Source organism: Hypomesus nipponensis, chromosome 18 (assembly GCF_054491055.1).
Source record: "Hypomesus nipponensis isolate SF chromosome 18, ASM5449105v1, whole genome shotgun sequence".
NCBI lineage: Eukaryota > Metazoa > Chordata > Actinopteri > Osmeriformes > Osmeridae > Hypomesus > Hypomesus nipponensis.
In genome coordinates, this window is record NC_140378.1 from 11917991 (window position 1) to 11933488 (window position 15498).

The window sequence follows — 15498 nt, forward strand, 5'->3', positions numbered from 1 at the left end:
CAGATAATATGTATTTCATCTGAACCAATTCAGAGACACTAGGCATACTGTAAGTGGCCTGGCAGGTCAAGAACTATAAGTACATCATCTGTACATGTTCAAACCCTCAATATAGATTTCAATATGTTCAGTACAAACATTTGGCTTTGTATTTGATCACGACTACAAGAAGAGTAGAGATGAAAAAAAGTTTGCATTCAGGGACTTCAGTAAGAGACTTCTGACCTTCATTGTCCTGTACACAGAAAGACATGAGCATTGTATGTACAATTGTGTACTCTAAGAAACCTGAGGGTTGTCAACCATCATTTTCTCAAACCAACCCTAACACCGCAAGTGTCTCTACGTGAGAGTTTCAGAATAAACAGTTTATAGATGCCAGAGGAGGAATATCAAACACAGTCTTTATCCAAAGGCAGTAGTGTTCATGTTCCTCTCCAAAGGATGAAAGTTAATTCATCACCAAGTTATACCATGCTCCCCATGGGAATACTTTTGAACTGTGTCATTTGTCAGCAGCCCGCAGCAGTGGTTGTAGTATGCACATGTAGTCATGTCTTTTATCCAGGATTTTCAGGCTTGTTGAGTAAATGCGAAGGTTTTTGTTAGGTGTAACTCATCTGAAACAAAGGTTCGATGGCAAATGTGTTGTCAAAGAGTGTCTTCAGTAAAAAAGGTCATTCTGTAGTGCAGTCCTTAATACTTTTTTCTTTAAATGAATTCAGATACTTCAGAAAAAATGTAATGTGCAAGGGAGAGCAGATGACATACAGCATGGTGCTAATGATGCGGTACAATTATGACGAGGCCAACCTGTTAAGTAACTCTGCTCTGCTGCCAGGTCTTAATATATCGATGTATATGGCTGGGTGTTCTGAGGGAAAAAAGGGGTTTCATGATATGTTACCGTTCAATCAATTCCCAGAATCATAATATGCTTTGTAAAACAACGTTGTTTTTATAGTTCATTCTACTTCTACCATGGTACCTAGTCTCCAATCAGATGGTCAGCTGAGGTTATCTTACCCTGGTGGTTTTGATCTTGTTGCCAGCGTAGCACATCCAGCCAGAGTTGTCAGGGAGCGTCTTGCACTCTTCTCCCTCCAGGCACGGCTCCATCTCACACCACCACTTCCCAATTACTATGGATGCTACAGGCACAGAAAACATAGGAGAGATACAATGACCTGGGTGTATCTTACCCAGCAGGAGGTATAATCAGACAGCTGCACCATAGGGCTTGGAGATGAACGCCTACATCACATGGAAACAATACTTGCTTAATAAATAGAGAGGTTTTGAAGCTATCTATATTTTTTCCTTCACTGAACACTGTTATCTCCAATTAATACATTTATTTTTTAAAGCATTTGTCCTGACTTTCGAATAATAATTTTAGGATATTTTTTCCATGTTATTGATCCCTTTGTTTACTTTGATTGAAATGAAAGGGTTTTCTGTTTCCTAGTTCAGAGCAGTGAACCAGCATCTTCTCAGATGGTTGTGTAAGTGTGCTGAGGAGGAGCTATGACATGACTTTAATGCAGGCAATTTTTCTGCCATCAGAAAAGGTAAATGGCCTTAAATACGGGGTATGTACAGGGTAAATGGGTGGCACATTTCAGACAACTGTCAGAAGAAAATACCCTGTCTGAGACCTCAAATTCTTTCACTCTGCTCAATAATTGTGGCAATATTTCTAAATGGATGGAGATTAAATACATTTACAGGCAGATGGGAGGTTTTTGTAAACGACAAATGCCGGTGACTGTAACAAGATCATACAATACCTAATACCAGCAGGCAGTACAGGTCCAACATGGCCTCTAATAAAACATCCAGAAATGTTTTGGCTGTCTATAGTGTGCACTGTGCACACCAAAGGTTATCCTACATATTCTTAGACTATCAACCATTGCACATCTCTGGATGTGACAGGGCATTAATAATATGCTTATCTGGGACAAAGCAAGGCTGGGGTGACTTTGCACTGGCTGGGTTAAAACTGAACTGTAACAATATCTGTACTTTCCAGGTTGACGGCCTGAACTGTATGTCTTAGTATCCCTGGAATCTAGTGTTTACTGAATCTTAAGTTGAACCTTCTTTGAGATTGAAAGAATGTGCCTTTGAAGTTTCAACAAACTTACCATCCACACAGGAGGGCCTGTTCCGGGTGGTCCCTGCCACCTTCCCTGGTAGACAGGAGCACTTGACTGTCTGGGAGCGCTCCTCTATGCGGTTCTTGTTACAGCATCGGTGAGCAGCAATCACCTCACATGTGCCTCCTTCTAATGACAGAAAAGTTAAGAACAACACACTGAGAACTGAAATCTGGTAATAAACATCATTAATCCTGTTCTTTGTGTCTTGTTGGATTAAGGGTTGAGTTTCTCTTTTTTCAATAAATTCTATGTTCCTTGACCGGTCTTTCTCATCTAGATCTACAGTGTGTGTCTTGGCTTGCACACACTATCCACATAGAGGGATTCTCTTCACGTGAGTAATGACAAGTTTATTTCACACGACAGCTATAAAAACGTCAGGCAGGTTTACCATAAACGAGAGCAATGGATGTTGTGCTTTGAGTAAATGATCCCCCCGAGAACCATGTTGTGTGAAGGCATGATGAAGATGCCAGAGAGAGGGAGTGTACAGTAGATAAAGACAGATCTATTAGTAGGCGAAGAGGCCTGCTGGGGCCCTTGCCTGAATATGAACACTGGCCCTTCATGTAGTGTAATTATCACAAGCCTGGCTGCCTCTGCCTGAAGGACCAGAGAGCCCGTCAGGTCCTCCTCCACAGCTCTCCTCCGAGTCCTTGACATCCAGTATCACACAGCTCTACACCCATTCACAGGACACAAGTACAGTTTAGTCAGTAAATTAAGGGAACTGCAATAGGAGCTGCCAAATTTGTCTTTTAGTTAGTGATTTATGTGTTTATTTTTTTTATCATTGATTCACATACAATGTGCTCAAATGTAAATTATGTTTAATACCTACTCTACTGATTACAGACTTAACCACTATAAAATTATATAATTGTAACATCCAAACAGTAGAAATGTGGGCAGTTTTAAATGTTTGCCATTTCTATTTCTGAGTCTGAGCCAATCTCAGTATCAAAGGGGCATAAGTTCAGGTATGAGGAGTATGAGTCGCATGAGATAATTGAGCTATCACGTTAGCACCTGCTAAGATTAGCTAACATAACCTCTCTTGAACCCCGGATGAAAGGAGGACTCACCTCCACCCTCCCTCATCCTCACTCCTTTAACTCATTCTCTGTACCAACTCTTCATTAGCGGTAGAGGTCAGAAGCAATATTTGTAACCAAGCGGCAGATAAACACTGAGCTTTCATGCATCTGACATTAGGTGCTGGGATTTATGATAAAGGCAGCTGGAGAGTTTTTTTTATTATTTTTTTACAGAGCCTCATAATGTCAAAGTCATACTGTATGATACATATGCTCCACTTCTACTTTTCAAGGTGTTGTGGAGCCTTGGTCAACAGAGAATTAACTGCAAATAATAGCAACAAAGCCAAATCTGAGTTGGAGAATGCCTGGGGAAGGGGGTAATGGGTGGAAATAATTGTCATAGAGTGATTAAACACAGCCGTGATTGCTAAGGTTTAATAGAGGGAGTGGAAATAACTGAAATACCTTTTTTTCAACAGCATCACTTGGTTTCTCTGCAACAAAGTGGAGTTACTTGGGGTTATCCAGGCTCCAGGGTATGTGTTTCTCAAAACATCAACAGCCTTTGGTTGGCGCTGATGATGGATGTATCCTGATCTTGTATCAGAGAGAGTCCTGTCTGCTGCCTGATGTTGGGGCTGCCACAACAGGGCATGTTTGCCCAACGTTAATCATGATGTACCAGTTGATGCAGTAGGGCATTCGTTAGAAAACAACAGCCCACAGGGGTTTGCTCTCTTTAATGCATCTTCTTAATTGCATAAGACAGACCCAGATTTCTCCTTTGATCTATTAAAAACACACCACTCAACAGAATTAACTCTCACTGCTTGCTGAGAGCAAACAGGAGAACTGTATCGAGAAACTATATTTGGAAATCATCACCTCAGTATAATTTATTAAAATCAAATAAAAATGCTAATAAGTTTGGTGTTTCCAGCTGGCAGGTGTGATTGGTGCCTTTAGACAAAGTAATGCAACACTGATGAGTGCCTTTTAAGCTCAGCCATGGCTTCAGTTTGTGACTGCAAAACACTGCATGCTCCAACAGCCAGTCTCTGCGTTATGAATATTTCAGAGGAAGACGGAGAATAACATGAGTGGAGATGAATACTCTCATCAGGTGGAGGATGGAGCCATGCAACGATATAATTGTTTTATCTATTTCAGTTCCTGCTCTATTGTGAACAGTCATCAACCCACATGGCATATGTGTTTGTGTGTGTGTGTGTGTGTGTGTGTATGTGGTGTGTGTGTGTGTGTGTGTGTGTGGGGGGGTGATAGCAGGTGAGCAGGTGTGTGCTTTTGTGTGTGTTTATGTACTTGCTTTTGACACAGGTTGAGACAGGTGTTAAAATAACAAAAGAATTATAGCTTTTCTAGCTACCTATTTGAGACATTTTAATTAAAAGTGTATATACTTTAGTAAATTACGTTTTCTGGTCTCTGGGATGTGAATGCATATCTCACTAGGAAGTATATTAGTCAGTTCCTCCTCTCTAGGTTCACAGACCCACCTGGTGCCATTTTGAATGACATAAACAGGGATACCAGTGAGATAGCCATCCCAGGGGGTCAAGGGGGATACAGAGCAGAAGGGTCTCCTGCCGGAAGCTGGAGATGTTCTGTTTCTGTGGTCGTGCTGGGTGCTCACCTCCTGCCTCTAGCTCTGTGAACCACTGGGCCTGTCAGGATAGGAGTGTCCAAATATGACCTGCACAACACAAGTCACTCCTTTTTTTGTGATTTGTTTTTTTATTGGAGAGGCACTGACCTTTTTTGGATGTGAACGTGTATAAGTGAAGATCCCATAAATGACCTGGTTCACAGGTTTGACTGTGATGTTTTCAAGGAAAGGTACTGGAAGCTATAGTACAGCTCTGGAATTAGAAATGTGAGTTATGATCAAGTAAAAAAAGCCCATATGTTAGACTACCTCTCCGAAGATACCAGAACTGTCAGATTACTCACCAACTCAGAACCAAGATTGTTTTTTTTTTTTACATTAGCAGTTCACCACAGCTATATCATTTCATGATGTAGAAGCAATATTTAAGGTGTGCCTCAGTCATCTTCTCAGGAGACATAGAAATATAGCCCTATCCAAATAAATCCCTTTGTTTCAAGGGACAGGAAATAACTAGAATTTTTGTGTAGCTGAAAATCTGGTCTGAAAATGCATTGAAGCACCTAATTTGTGCAAGTCGTAAATCCTGGTGCGAGTCAACCACCTGCTAACTGGAGAACGCAAATGGGTGCTTTCTGTTCCAAATAAATAGCCCCCATAAAGCATGCCTGTGAGACTCCCAGAAGGTGAATGAAAATGAATTTGGAGCTCTGATACAGGGAAATGACACAGACACTGAACATTGCTTTTCAAAAATTACGTGGATCTGAAGTTCTGTCTGCTTAATTACTGTGGGAAGAGCCCAAAAGGGACCAATAAGCACTTGTTCACAGATGATAAAACAACTATGGGACAGAGGAAGATGGTCTGTACATCTCAATAGAAACATCACAATGCTAAAAGTATGCCATGACTTACTGTCTACAGTAATGAGCCCAGAGTCTGATCCAGTCTCAGAAGGATTCTGATTGCAGGTATTATTTTTATTTCAATGGGCACACTAGTCTAATACCATCTGGGCAGTGTACATGTGTGTGTGTTTCTGTGAATGTGAATGTGCGTGTGTATATTTTTATGTGATTCTAAAAGCGTTCCTGCATGCCGTAAGTATTGAAAATCTTTTTGCAGACCATTATTGCATTGAATTGCATGCATGGGCTTTCTGCCTATCAAGCAATAATTTGAAACGTTAACATATTCCCTTCCCAATGCAAAATGTTTAATAACATATATTCCTGAATGTTACCTCCTATAGCTTGATTGTAAAGAAATATATTGATTATCCTCGAGCTCTCAGGAAAAAGTGCATATGGCTGAAAGACTGAAATTGAATGTTGTAACTGTTATACTTCACAATGCCATCTACTTGGAAAGCCTGGGGACTCAATTTAGCAGGTAACCTGACTTACTCCCGGGGTTCTGTGGATGCACGCATACATCTTCTGATTGACAGCCTGTGACACCATCTTCTGTATAGTCCCCCTGACAAACATTCACAACACTGACTACACTCTCCATCTCTCTCTCTCTTTGTCTCTTCCTCCCTTTCTCTTTCTCTTGCCTTTACTCTCTCTCGTTGTCTGTCACGTACACACATATATTAATAGAAAAAGATTGAATGCAGCTAAGATACAGTCTGTCACAAACATGGCTCCACCACCGTTCTAGTGGTCAAAATCTCTATGTCTGCCAGTAACAACCTCAGGTTAGAACGTGTAACTCTAGTTGAACAGCAAGGCACCTGATCTCCAAGAGTTCTGGAAAATCTCATCCTGTATTGGCCAACATCAAGCCTGTCACTTTCAAATAAGGGAGATACATTCAAGGTGACCCATTATAGGCTGCTCTCCCTGGCCTTTGTCTATGTAGACATGTGTGCCAGCAGGCTACGGCAGCCCTGTCACTGATGGGTAATGGGACAACCATGATTAGAGAATGTCAAATTAAACTAGATGGAAGAGAGTGAGAGGCAGTGAGAGGAGAGGTGTCTGTGTGGTGTCAAATCTACAGCTTTTTCCCCCCTCTGAGAGCATGTAAAGTGCCTGAAGGGCTGTTGTTATTCTTGTCTGAAATGTTTTGGGAAAAGGCAGAGACGTTAATACAATATACAATAAAATGTGCACTGCTCATGACTATTTAGTTTTTGGATTGAATTTAATTTGTGAAAAATTCAAAGATATGTTTTCAAATCAGAATTTAGCGTACTATTATTTGGAAGATCACAATAAATCAGTGGAGAATATCAGTGGGAATCACTGAATATATAAGTTGGTGTATTTAAAGTAGCTAGTGAACAGGGACAGAACAAGAAGTGTACCCTGTGTCTTTGATTAATCAGTTATGATTCTTCTACCTATCCTTTCATGTCCCCCATTGAATTACATGACCTGCAACAGCAACTGTCACTTCAAGAGAAACTTTAAATCTCTTCTTTGTGCACTTTTGGCTGTGTATCTGTGTTCACCTTTCCTCTCAAAGAGGAGGATGATTTCCCCCTCCTTTAGATTGAATTTAGCCATGTCTTTTTCGCAGCATGCACAATTTACACTTGGCTGAGAAAGAATATCAATTGCTCCTCTGAAAAGTATGGTCCATGACAAATAAAAGCAGGGAAATTCATGAAATATGGCTGCCAGCCAGTGCTGTCACTGTAACACAGCGGGGCCTTAAGATTGGCCCTGCCCAGTGGGCCACTGAAGATGGGTGATGCTTTATTGAAATGCAAAATAACTACTGAAAAACTGAGCTGCTGTTGTTTTAAGATGCATGAAAACTGCATGGTAGAGAGGAACCAGTGAGAGAAAGAGAGGAACAGCAAGAAAAAGGAAAATAAAGGAATGGGCTTTTTCACATTTGCATGTGAGCCTCAAAGCCTGTCGTTTCAGCTGTCACATGCAGCAGAGTCCCAGGCTGCTTTTGGACTGCTGCTGATCAAGCCCATGAAATCATATTCTGAAACAGGAGTAGGACCCTTATGCAAGCAATGTCTGTAGTGATTTTGGTATTTGGTGTGGATGTGTATTGTGTGTTGCATGACAGAAAAAAACACAGAAATCGCAAACATTTCTAAAAGAAACATACAAAGTGTTTAAATTGAACAAAGGCACAAGAGCATCCTGGTCATCGACAAAGTGAGATAGAAATGTCCAAAATGAGTTTTGTTCTGTGCATATGCTGTCATAGTTAAATGTCAAACTCTGCCTGTCTGTCTATCTAGACCTTTCTCTCACTGATAAGTGTCCAAGACTGGTATTTCATATTTGTCGATAGCCTGCCTAGATAAAAAAAAGGCTACATTCAATGAGAAGAAAGGGTAAGGATAGGCTGAAGTCAAAGTCAGAGAAGAGCTGCTCTGCCCACTGACTGTAACCCAAACCCTGTGTGTTTCAGGGCTGGGTTGTACAATGCAGGCAGGATGCTAATGTGCCTAAAACATGTGCAACGTGTAATTTTCTTTAGCGCAATGCTGAAATGACCCCTCATGCAATACGACAAGTACTCTCATGGGTAAAGAGCAATGATTATGTAAGATTCAGCTAGCAACAATGCTTGTAATTGGAGTTGAAGGAAATTCATCACTAATTCAATATGCTACAAGTGGTGGCAGAGTCTCTTATAATCAAACTTTTCACTCATCTTATTGTGTTGATAATATGTGCTTCTTGGTTTTATACCACTGGAACTAAGACTTGCTTTTAGTATGGGTTTGATAAAAGAGCAGCATCAGTCATTTTTTAAGTCTCATATCAGGCATTCATCTAGCACTGCTTCTGAAGCAAGAACAAAAAATGATTCTCTCTATCGTTAAGGTTGCTTTTGCCACACCATCAATCTCCCAGTGATGGGTAGTGTATATTGTCAATGCAACAGAGAAGCCACAGAGTCTACCAAACCTGTCTGCAAGCATGCTACCAAACTTCCGAACCTGCTGTGATTGGATTTGGTGTTTAAGCATGCCAGAAGACTGATGACACACCAAGGAGATATAACAGGCATAAAAAGTTAATCTGCAATTGAGACTGATACACAGTATTAATTACCATGCTAGGATGTCCTACCTCCCTCCCCCCTTTGGAACCAATTAGCAGCTTGAGATGTTCTTTTTCCCTGCAATGAGGTCTCAGTAATGATAATGAATTTCATATTCCTGCAAAGCATTTGAAACTATCGATGCAGGGTGAAGACAGAGAAACAGACATTTTAATAGTGTTGTAAAGGCACATAACACGACAGGCTAGGCATCCACAAGATGGAAATTGGGAAAGTAGTTGAAAAGTCCAAGAAAATCCCAAATATTCCAAAAAATATGTTTGGCAGTAGCAGCCAGTGCTCAGCATCTTATCCAATTCTGTAGATTCTTTTTTCAGGATGCCTACGGGTCCTGACCTTGTCTCTCTGTGAAATACAACTCACAAGACTAAATGTTTCATTCTAATTACAGCTGACGGGGCCATCATGATAAGTTAATGTAACCCACAAACTCGATCAAGGACTTATTCTATGTCTCAGACATCAAAATGTTGTCAAAGTATGTAAAAGATGCTGTGGCTGATATGCTAATTTAGTGGAGCTTTATTTAAGAGTATATTTCCCAGCCTATTTCCTATTTCACTTTTGTCACCCCATCATATCAGCACTTCAAACGATTGCTACTTATTGTTTCTAACGCCAAATGAGAAATGTAAATATTTTGTTGACGTTGTTGTCGGGGTGGTTTATGTCTTCATGCTATATGTTTGGCAGGTAGGACAAGTAACTGGGTGGAATTAAGTAAGTACAGTATGTTATCTATATGACCACATATAAATGTTATACTGGATGTCGTGTTATAGATGACGTTTGTGAAATACAATGGTTTAGCTACCAAGCTGATACTAAACCAACATTCAAAATAGAACCTTCCAACAGTACAAGACCCCTAACTGCTGAGAAGAATGTGCTCCGGTGAACTTAAAAAGTATGTGCAAACTGTCATGAACATAATCAGACAAACTGCAACAGTATTTGTCTACGTAATAACAGACAAGATCATTTTACCTTGGATGATGGATGCAACATAAACAATTCCATTGGACTTCTGGACAGTCAATACAATGAACATCAACAAATTTGAGCTCAGGCATTATGCAAAGTAAGGAGCTTTGCCTTGCTATCCTCTTCCATCTTTAAACATATGGACAAATATAAGTCCATATTAACAAAAACATGTGGATGAGGAGGACCCATTCTCTGAGCTGTTTGACAGCAGGATGATGGATGACTGTGTTGCTGGTGACTTGTCCTCTATTTTGAACCCTTGAAGAAGCTCTCAATGTGACCACCATGGCCAGTCGGAGCGATGCACTGTGGATATTAATGCATGAACATTCTGACTGGGGAGGGAAACAGCTGGCACAGCCAGGAAGGAGAGATGCTGGGTAATTAATTAAGCTGTGGGCCACAGAAATCCATTTTCCACATAAGCGTTGTGACCGCAAAACCATAGCCCCTCCACAGGGCTGGTTGTAGATCTTCAATTAAACATGCTGTTTAAACAAATATACACAAGCTCACACTAGTCTACTGCAATGAATAATTCATCAACAAATGTAAGCTGTGTGTACCACCAAGTATTTTTGTTACACTGAATGTTATATTGAGGATTACTTGACTGAATATGTTCTGTCTCCAGCCAAGTGACAGAATACTTTAGAGTACAAGTAGGAAATTACAGACAGCATCTTCAAACGGGTGCATCATTAATCTATGAGTGTTATTCCCTGACTGAACAATAGCACAAGACGGGACACCATCTGTGGGGAAGGAGATATGGAATGTTTTACAAAGTGACCAGCAGTAGGACACCCCGCTAGCTGCTGAAACAGTGAGCTGGTCCTCTGGGGTCATTGTGGCATGTACAGTATAGGAATATTCAAACAAAGTGAACCTGGCAGGCTCCAGATGTGCTGGGGCCTTGGGCCCCAGCTGGATGCCACTTCCCATTGGCACTAGCATAGCAACAACGAGACTGGTGGGAGCCAGGCAGAGATGGAGTCTGTGGAAGGGAGGAAAAGATGGAGAGAGGGATGGAGGAATGAAGGAGGGGGAAATGTAAGTCAAAATAATGTGCCTCCAGGATGCATTATATAAGGCTATTAAACTGTCAGGACTGTGCATGGAGGGATACAACCTTTGTTTGTGACAGCTGAAAATCCATTTTTCATGTTATTTTGTACCGTAGCAGTTGGTATACGGAGGCTTTGTCAGAGAGCATAGGGTTCTCCATCTCTGTCTCTCAGTCCCTTTTCTAAAAAGAGACACTCATATAGAATTCAGACTGAAATAGGATATCTATGATAATGGCCCCTTTTATTCTGAAGAATCCCGTACAATCTACAAGGGATAGACAAACAGTGATTACACAAAGTATTAACTGTTTGTGTGTTGCTGTAGCTTTGATATCGTATCACTGTCTATGAATTAGACCTTGCTGAAAAGAAATACTGACAATACTAAGACTGAATGTCTTGTTTACAGTGTAGGTAATTGTATGTCCTGAGGGGGCTAAGATGACAGGTGACAGGCAGATGTTCTTGATAATGATGCCAAAAGCAGAAAAGGACATAATTCTAGCATCTTTGATTGTTGCTCCTCAATTAATTCTGCTATAGGACAACAGATACTAATAGACAAGTGGTGATATATAAACTGACAAATGGGAAATCAGAATCTCAGATTGTAATGATGTCCTGGTTAGAGTTGGTTCAGATAAAGCATAGAGAGTGTGCCTTCTTTAGTAGACCTTGCTCTGTATCACGACACACCCTTCCAGTGTAGTGAAGTATTCAGGTACTCACTACAAGTTTCTGATGTCTACATAGTTTTAGAAAATCTAAAACTATTACAGGTGCATGCTGTAAGTTAGGAGGAAGCGGAAGAAGAGAGGGCAGGTGTGAAATGTAAAACCATCAAGGCTCTTCCGTTCACAAGAAAAAAAAATTGTATTCAAAACATGGATATTTCTCCTCCTTGTAAAACAAACACACTCACCAGAGCTTCAAATACATTGATTTAAGATGGCTTTTTATCCTGACTGCTTTTAAGTTCGCTTTTTGTTTTTAATTTGAAGGTGGCTACAAAAGCTTTGACAAAATGTGTGTTTTGTATTAAAAACTTAAAGTCTTTTAAGGTATGCTGTGGACATGGCTGAGGGTGGATTCAAGCCCATGACCCTAAAACAACAACATCTCGGCCCATTCCGTTACGCATGCATGACAAACACAATCTGTCCTCTTTTGTGCGCTGTTCACGCTCCTTGCACCGCATAAATACGCCACCTTATGAATCATCCGACCCATAGCACAGAGAGTTGTGTCTCTTTCTGAGGTTAGAGAACAGCCCACAGCACAGAGACAGCGCAGAAAAGCAATCTGTAAGTAGGACTGCAGGGTAGAGGACAGAGACATACAGACGAATCCCCGGACTTCCATTATAATCTATTCAGGAACTCTTCCTGCCATGGTGGGGTTGTCAGCTCGGGGACAAACTTTCACGCACGTAAAGCAGAGAACTGTTGGGGAAACCAAAAAAAACTGGATGCCTCTCCTCACCATGCAGGTGGGTGGAGTGTCAGTTATTGAGTTGTAGTATTTTAGACATATACTTGAACACATTTACAACAAATGGTTTGCAGGCAGGACCTTTTTCCAATTAAGGGTATGTCTGGTCAAAAGCTTTGTCATGAAATAAAGAAATAAACTTTTGATTTGGGATTATAGTTGATCAACATTTTGCACTATAGTTACACTTACTCTAAACATTGTTCACGTATACATTGTTATAAAACTGTTACTATTGGCAAGGAAACTGATCTCTAGCCCCTTGTGATCTCAATTTTCTTCGGTAATACCAACTTGTGATCTTATGGCATGTCACTGGCTTCAGTGATTGGCCCAATGGTCTACAACCGATGGCCTTCCTGCCACCAATTCATGACCCGTCAACCCCAATACTGCTACCAATCCAACAGCTTCACAACACAACACACAGAACAAATGTCCACCTGTCACAGTCTATCTAGGCATCCATCCTGTTCCCATCTCAAAAAACTGGCATCTCCTTTATCCCAGAATGAGGACAATCCAAACTATAGTGTTTAGGGAATGACCGTAAATTTTCACTGAACTGCAGAAGAAAGCCAGAGAAGAAAACAAATTATGTATTATTTAAGTATTGTGTCATTTATTTTGGAGTAATTGAGATCTTTTACAATAAATGTGTGTTTGTTGAGTGTATCGTCTAATGTTTATGCCTAAATCCCCAATGATTAATTATTTTGGTAAAGAAGGCAATTTAATCTGTAATATCACAAAGCTCCCAACCCAGCAATAAGTGTGGACGTCTTAAAGGAATTTCATTGCTTCATTACTTGGAAGAACCATTCAACCTTGTTGATTATGCTATGTTTATTCATTGCAAGTAATGCCACTAAAAGACCGCACAAAATAGCTTTTTTCCATTCACATGCATTTAAAAAGTCATGTGAATTTCCTCCAAAACTCTTATTGCCATTTCACACTAAAGACATTTAGACAAAGAAAACGACAGAAACCTGTTTACTGCAGCCCCAATAGGCATCATACTGTGTATTTTATAGATTTCTTTCCTGTTTGTATTTGACAGCACATTCGAAGCTTGTATAAGAATTTGAGCAATAAAACAAACAGGAACAGAAACTGCAATGACATTTATAGTAGATCTACAAGCAGCAGCTGACAGACTTCAGTTTGTGCAGGTACTGCAAATGTGATTCACAGGCAGGCACAGCTTCCTGTAAATCCTCAACAGTATCCACCCAAACCAGTCTGGTTGCATCCTTACCTGCTCTTACATCTTATGGCCCACTTATTCACAATACTAGAGTAGTAACCCTAAGTTGTGGATCTTTTTTCTATTTTCATTTCTAAGTGATCTCACAGAGGAATTATAGAAGCCAAATGAAAAAAAGAAAAAAAAAATGGGAATAAGCTCATACATGTGTACATTGAACAACAGCCCTGCATTAGACAGCGCTGTGTCTCTCCAAAGCCTTGATTGAATAGTCAATCTCACTTGCTAAGAGCTTCTTTGTACAACCCAACACTGGGATGTGCTTCTAGCTAATGGGGAAGAGCTTATTAGCCAGTCATCGATTAGCATGTAGTGATCTCATCATAGCCAACCACACCCACCACTTTAAGAAAATATCTGGGCTCATTTTCCTACAAGTTCATGACTCACCCATGACTATCTTTCATGGTTATATAAAACACAAAACCTTCCAAAACAAAGAGAAAAAAACTTGAAATGCATTTAATGTCCTCAAGCTACCACAGATTGAGTGAAAAATGATTTACCATACATAGGCAAGATTCTAGTTCCCTTCCTACCGGAAAAAAAACAAACCTCCCCTTGCAGTCCAGAGCAGAGACACACACAGAGGTGTGGAAGGACTCACCTATCATGTGGATGGAGACGCGTCCGGGCCGTGTCACATGGTGCTGCTGGATGGTGTCATAGAAGGTGGCCTGGCACAGCTGAATGGCCGTCACACTGACCCAGAGACACAGGCAGAGCAGCCAGGACATGACAGGGCACATCTGCTGTGGACCAGAGAGGGCACAGTCCCACTCAGTGTGGTCTCAACCTTCAACAACATGGACTTAACCTGTGACCACAGACTCTCCCTATGTCCATTTTTTGCTCTCTCTCTCTCTCTCTCTCTCTCTCTCTCTCTCTCTCTATATATATATATATATATATATATATATATATATATATATATATATATATATATATATATATATAAATCGTTCTCTCTCTCTTTCATCTCTCTCTCTTTCACAAACAAACATAAACATTTCGTATGAAGTGTTTATTTTCTAAACATCTCTGGTTCTGTCACGTCCAATAAAAGTCTTTCCTCTAGGAAAACTGACCTGACTGACCCCATGTCATCTGAATCTATCAGGCTATAGGATTGTATAATTATCAACTGTTCACTGCTCATGTTGTTCTTTCAGCCCTGTCTTGTCCCCGAGCCACAACACAGTAAATGTGGAGTGATCCCAGGGGACGTTTTCCATGCAGCAGAGATTTCCCCTGACAGGCTGACTCCCATCAACTCCTGAGCCCTGCTCTTGCCTTAAAACCAAAATTAGAAATAAAGAAAGATAAGATTTGTCTCCTGCTCTCAGACAGCTGCCTGCCCTGCCTTTCTGCCTTTGCCTGACTGCATCTGTCGCTATCAGGAATGGGGTGCTGGGACAGTGACAGAGCAGTCATGGAAATCAAAAGCCTTGTAATGTCTCACCAAGCTGTATAGATAAGAGAATAGCTGCAGCATAAACATGGAATAATCTTTGACAAGAAAGACACGGGTCAGTTAGTATATGACTTATACGATTCCATAAATTAGACACACCAGTTCTATTATTGACAATTAGAACTGAACAAGAAAAATCATATTTATGAATCAAAGTATTTTGGTTTTGGACGTGAAACATCACCATGCCAAATCTTGGCAAATTGGGAATGTGTGCAATAAATATTATGTATGTGAAGTACACAATAACACAGAACAGTTTATCAAATGAATAGGCATCTAATCATTACTTTCTCTTCATAGTATAATTCACATTTAGCAATA

At 40.5% G+C, this 15498-nt stretch overlaps 1 protein-coding gene across 1 annotated transcript; it reads right to left on the reverse strand.

Annotated features, from left to right (window-relative positions):
* Positions 1–844: 844 nt before the first annotated feature.
* Positions 845–14449, reverse strand: LOC146252135 (chemokine-like protein TAFA-1). Its single transcript, XM_084680595.1, has 4 exons — positions 14308–14449; positions 2151–2291; positions 1027–1151; positions 845–874 (listed from the first exon to the last, which is right to left on the reverse strand). Exons 1-4 carry the CDS (start codon positions 14447–14449, stop codon positions 845–847), a joined length of 438 nt encoding a protein of 145 aa, XP_084536721.1.
* Between the last annotated feature and the right edge of the window lie 1049 nt (positions 14450–15498).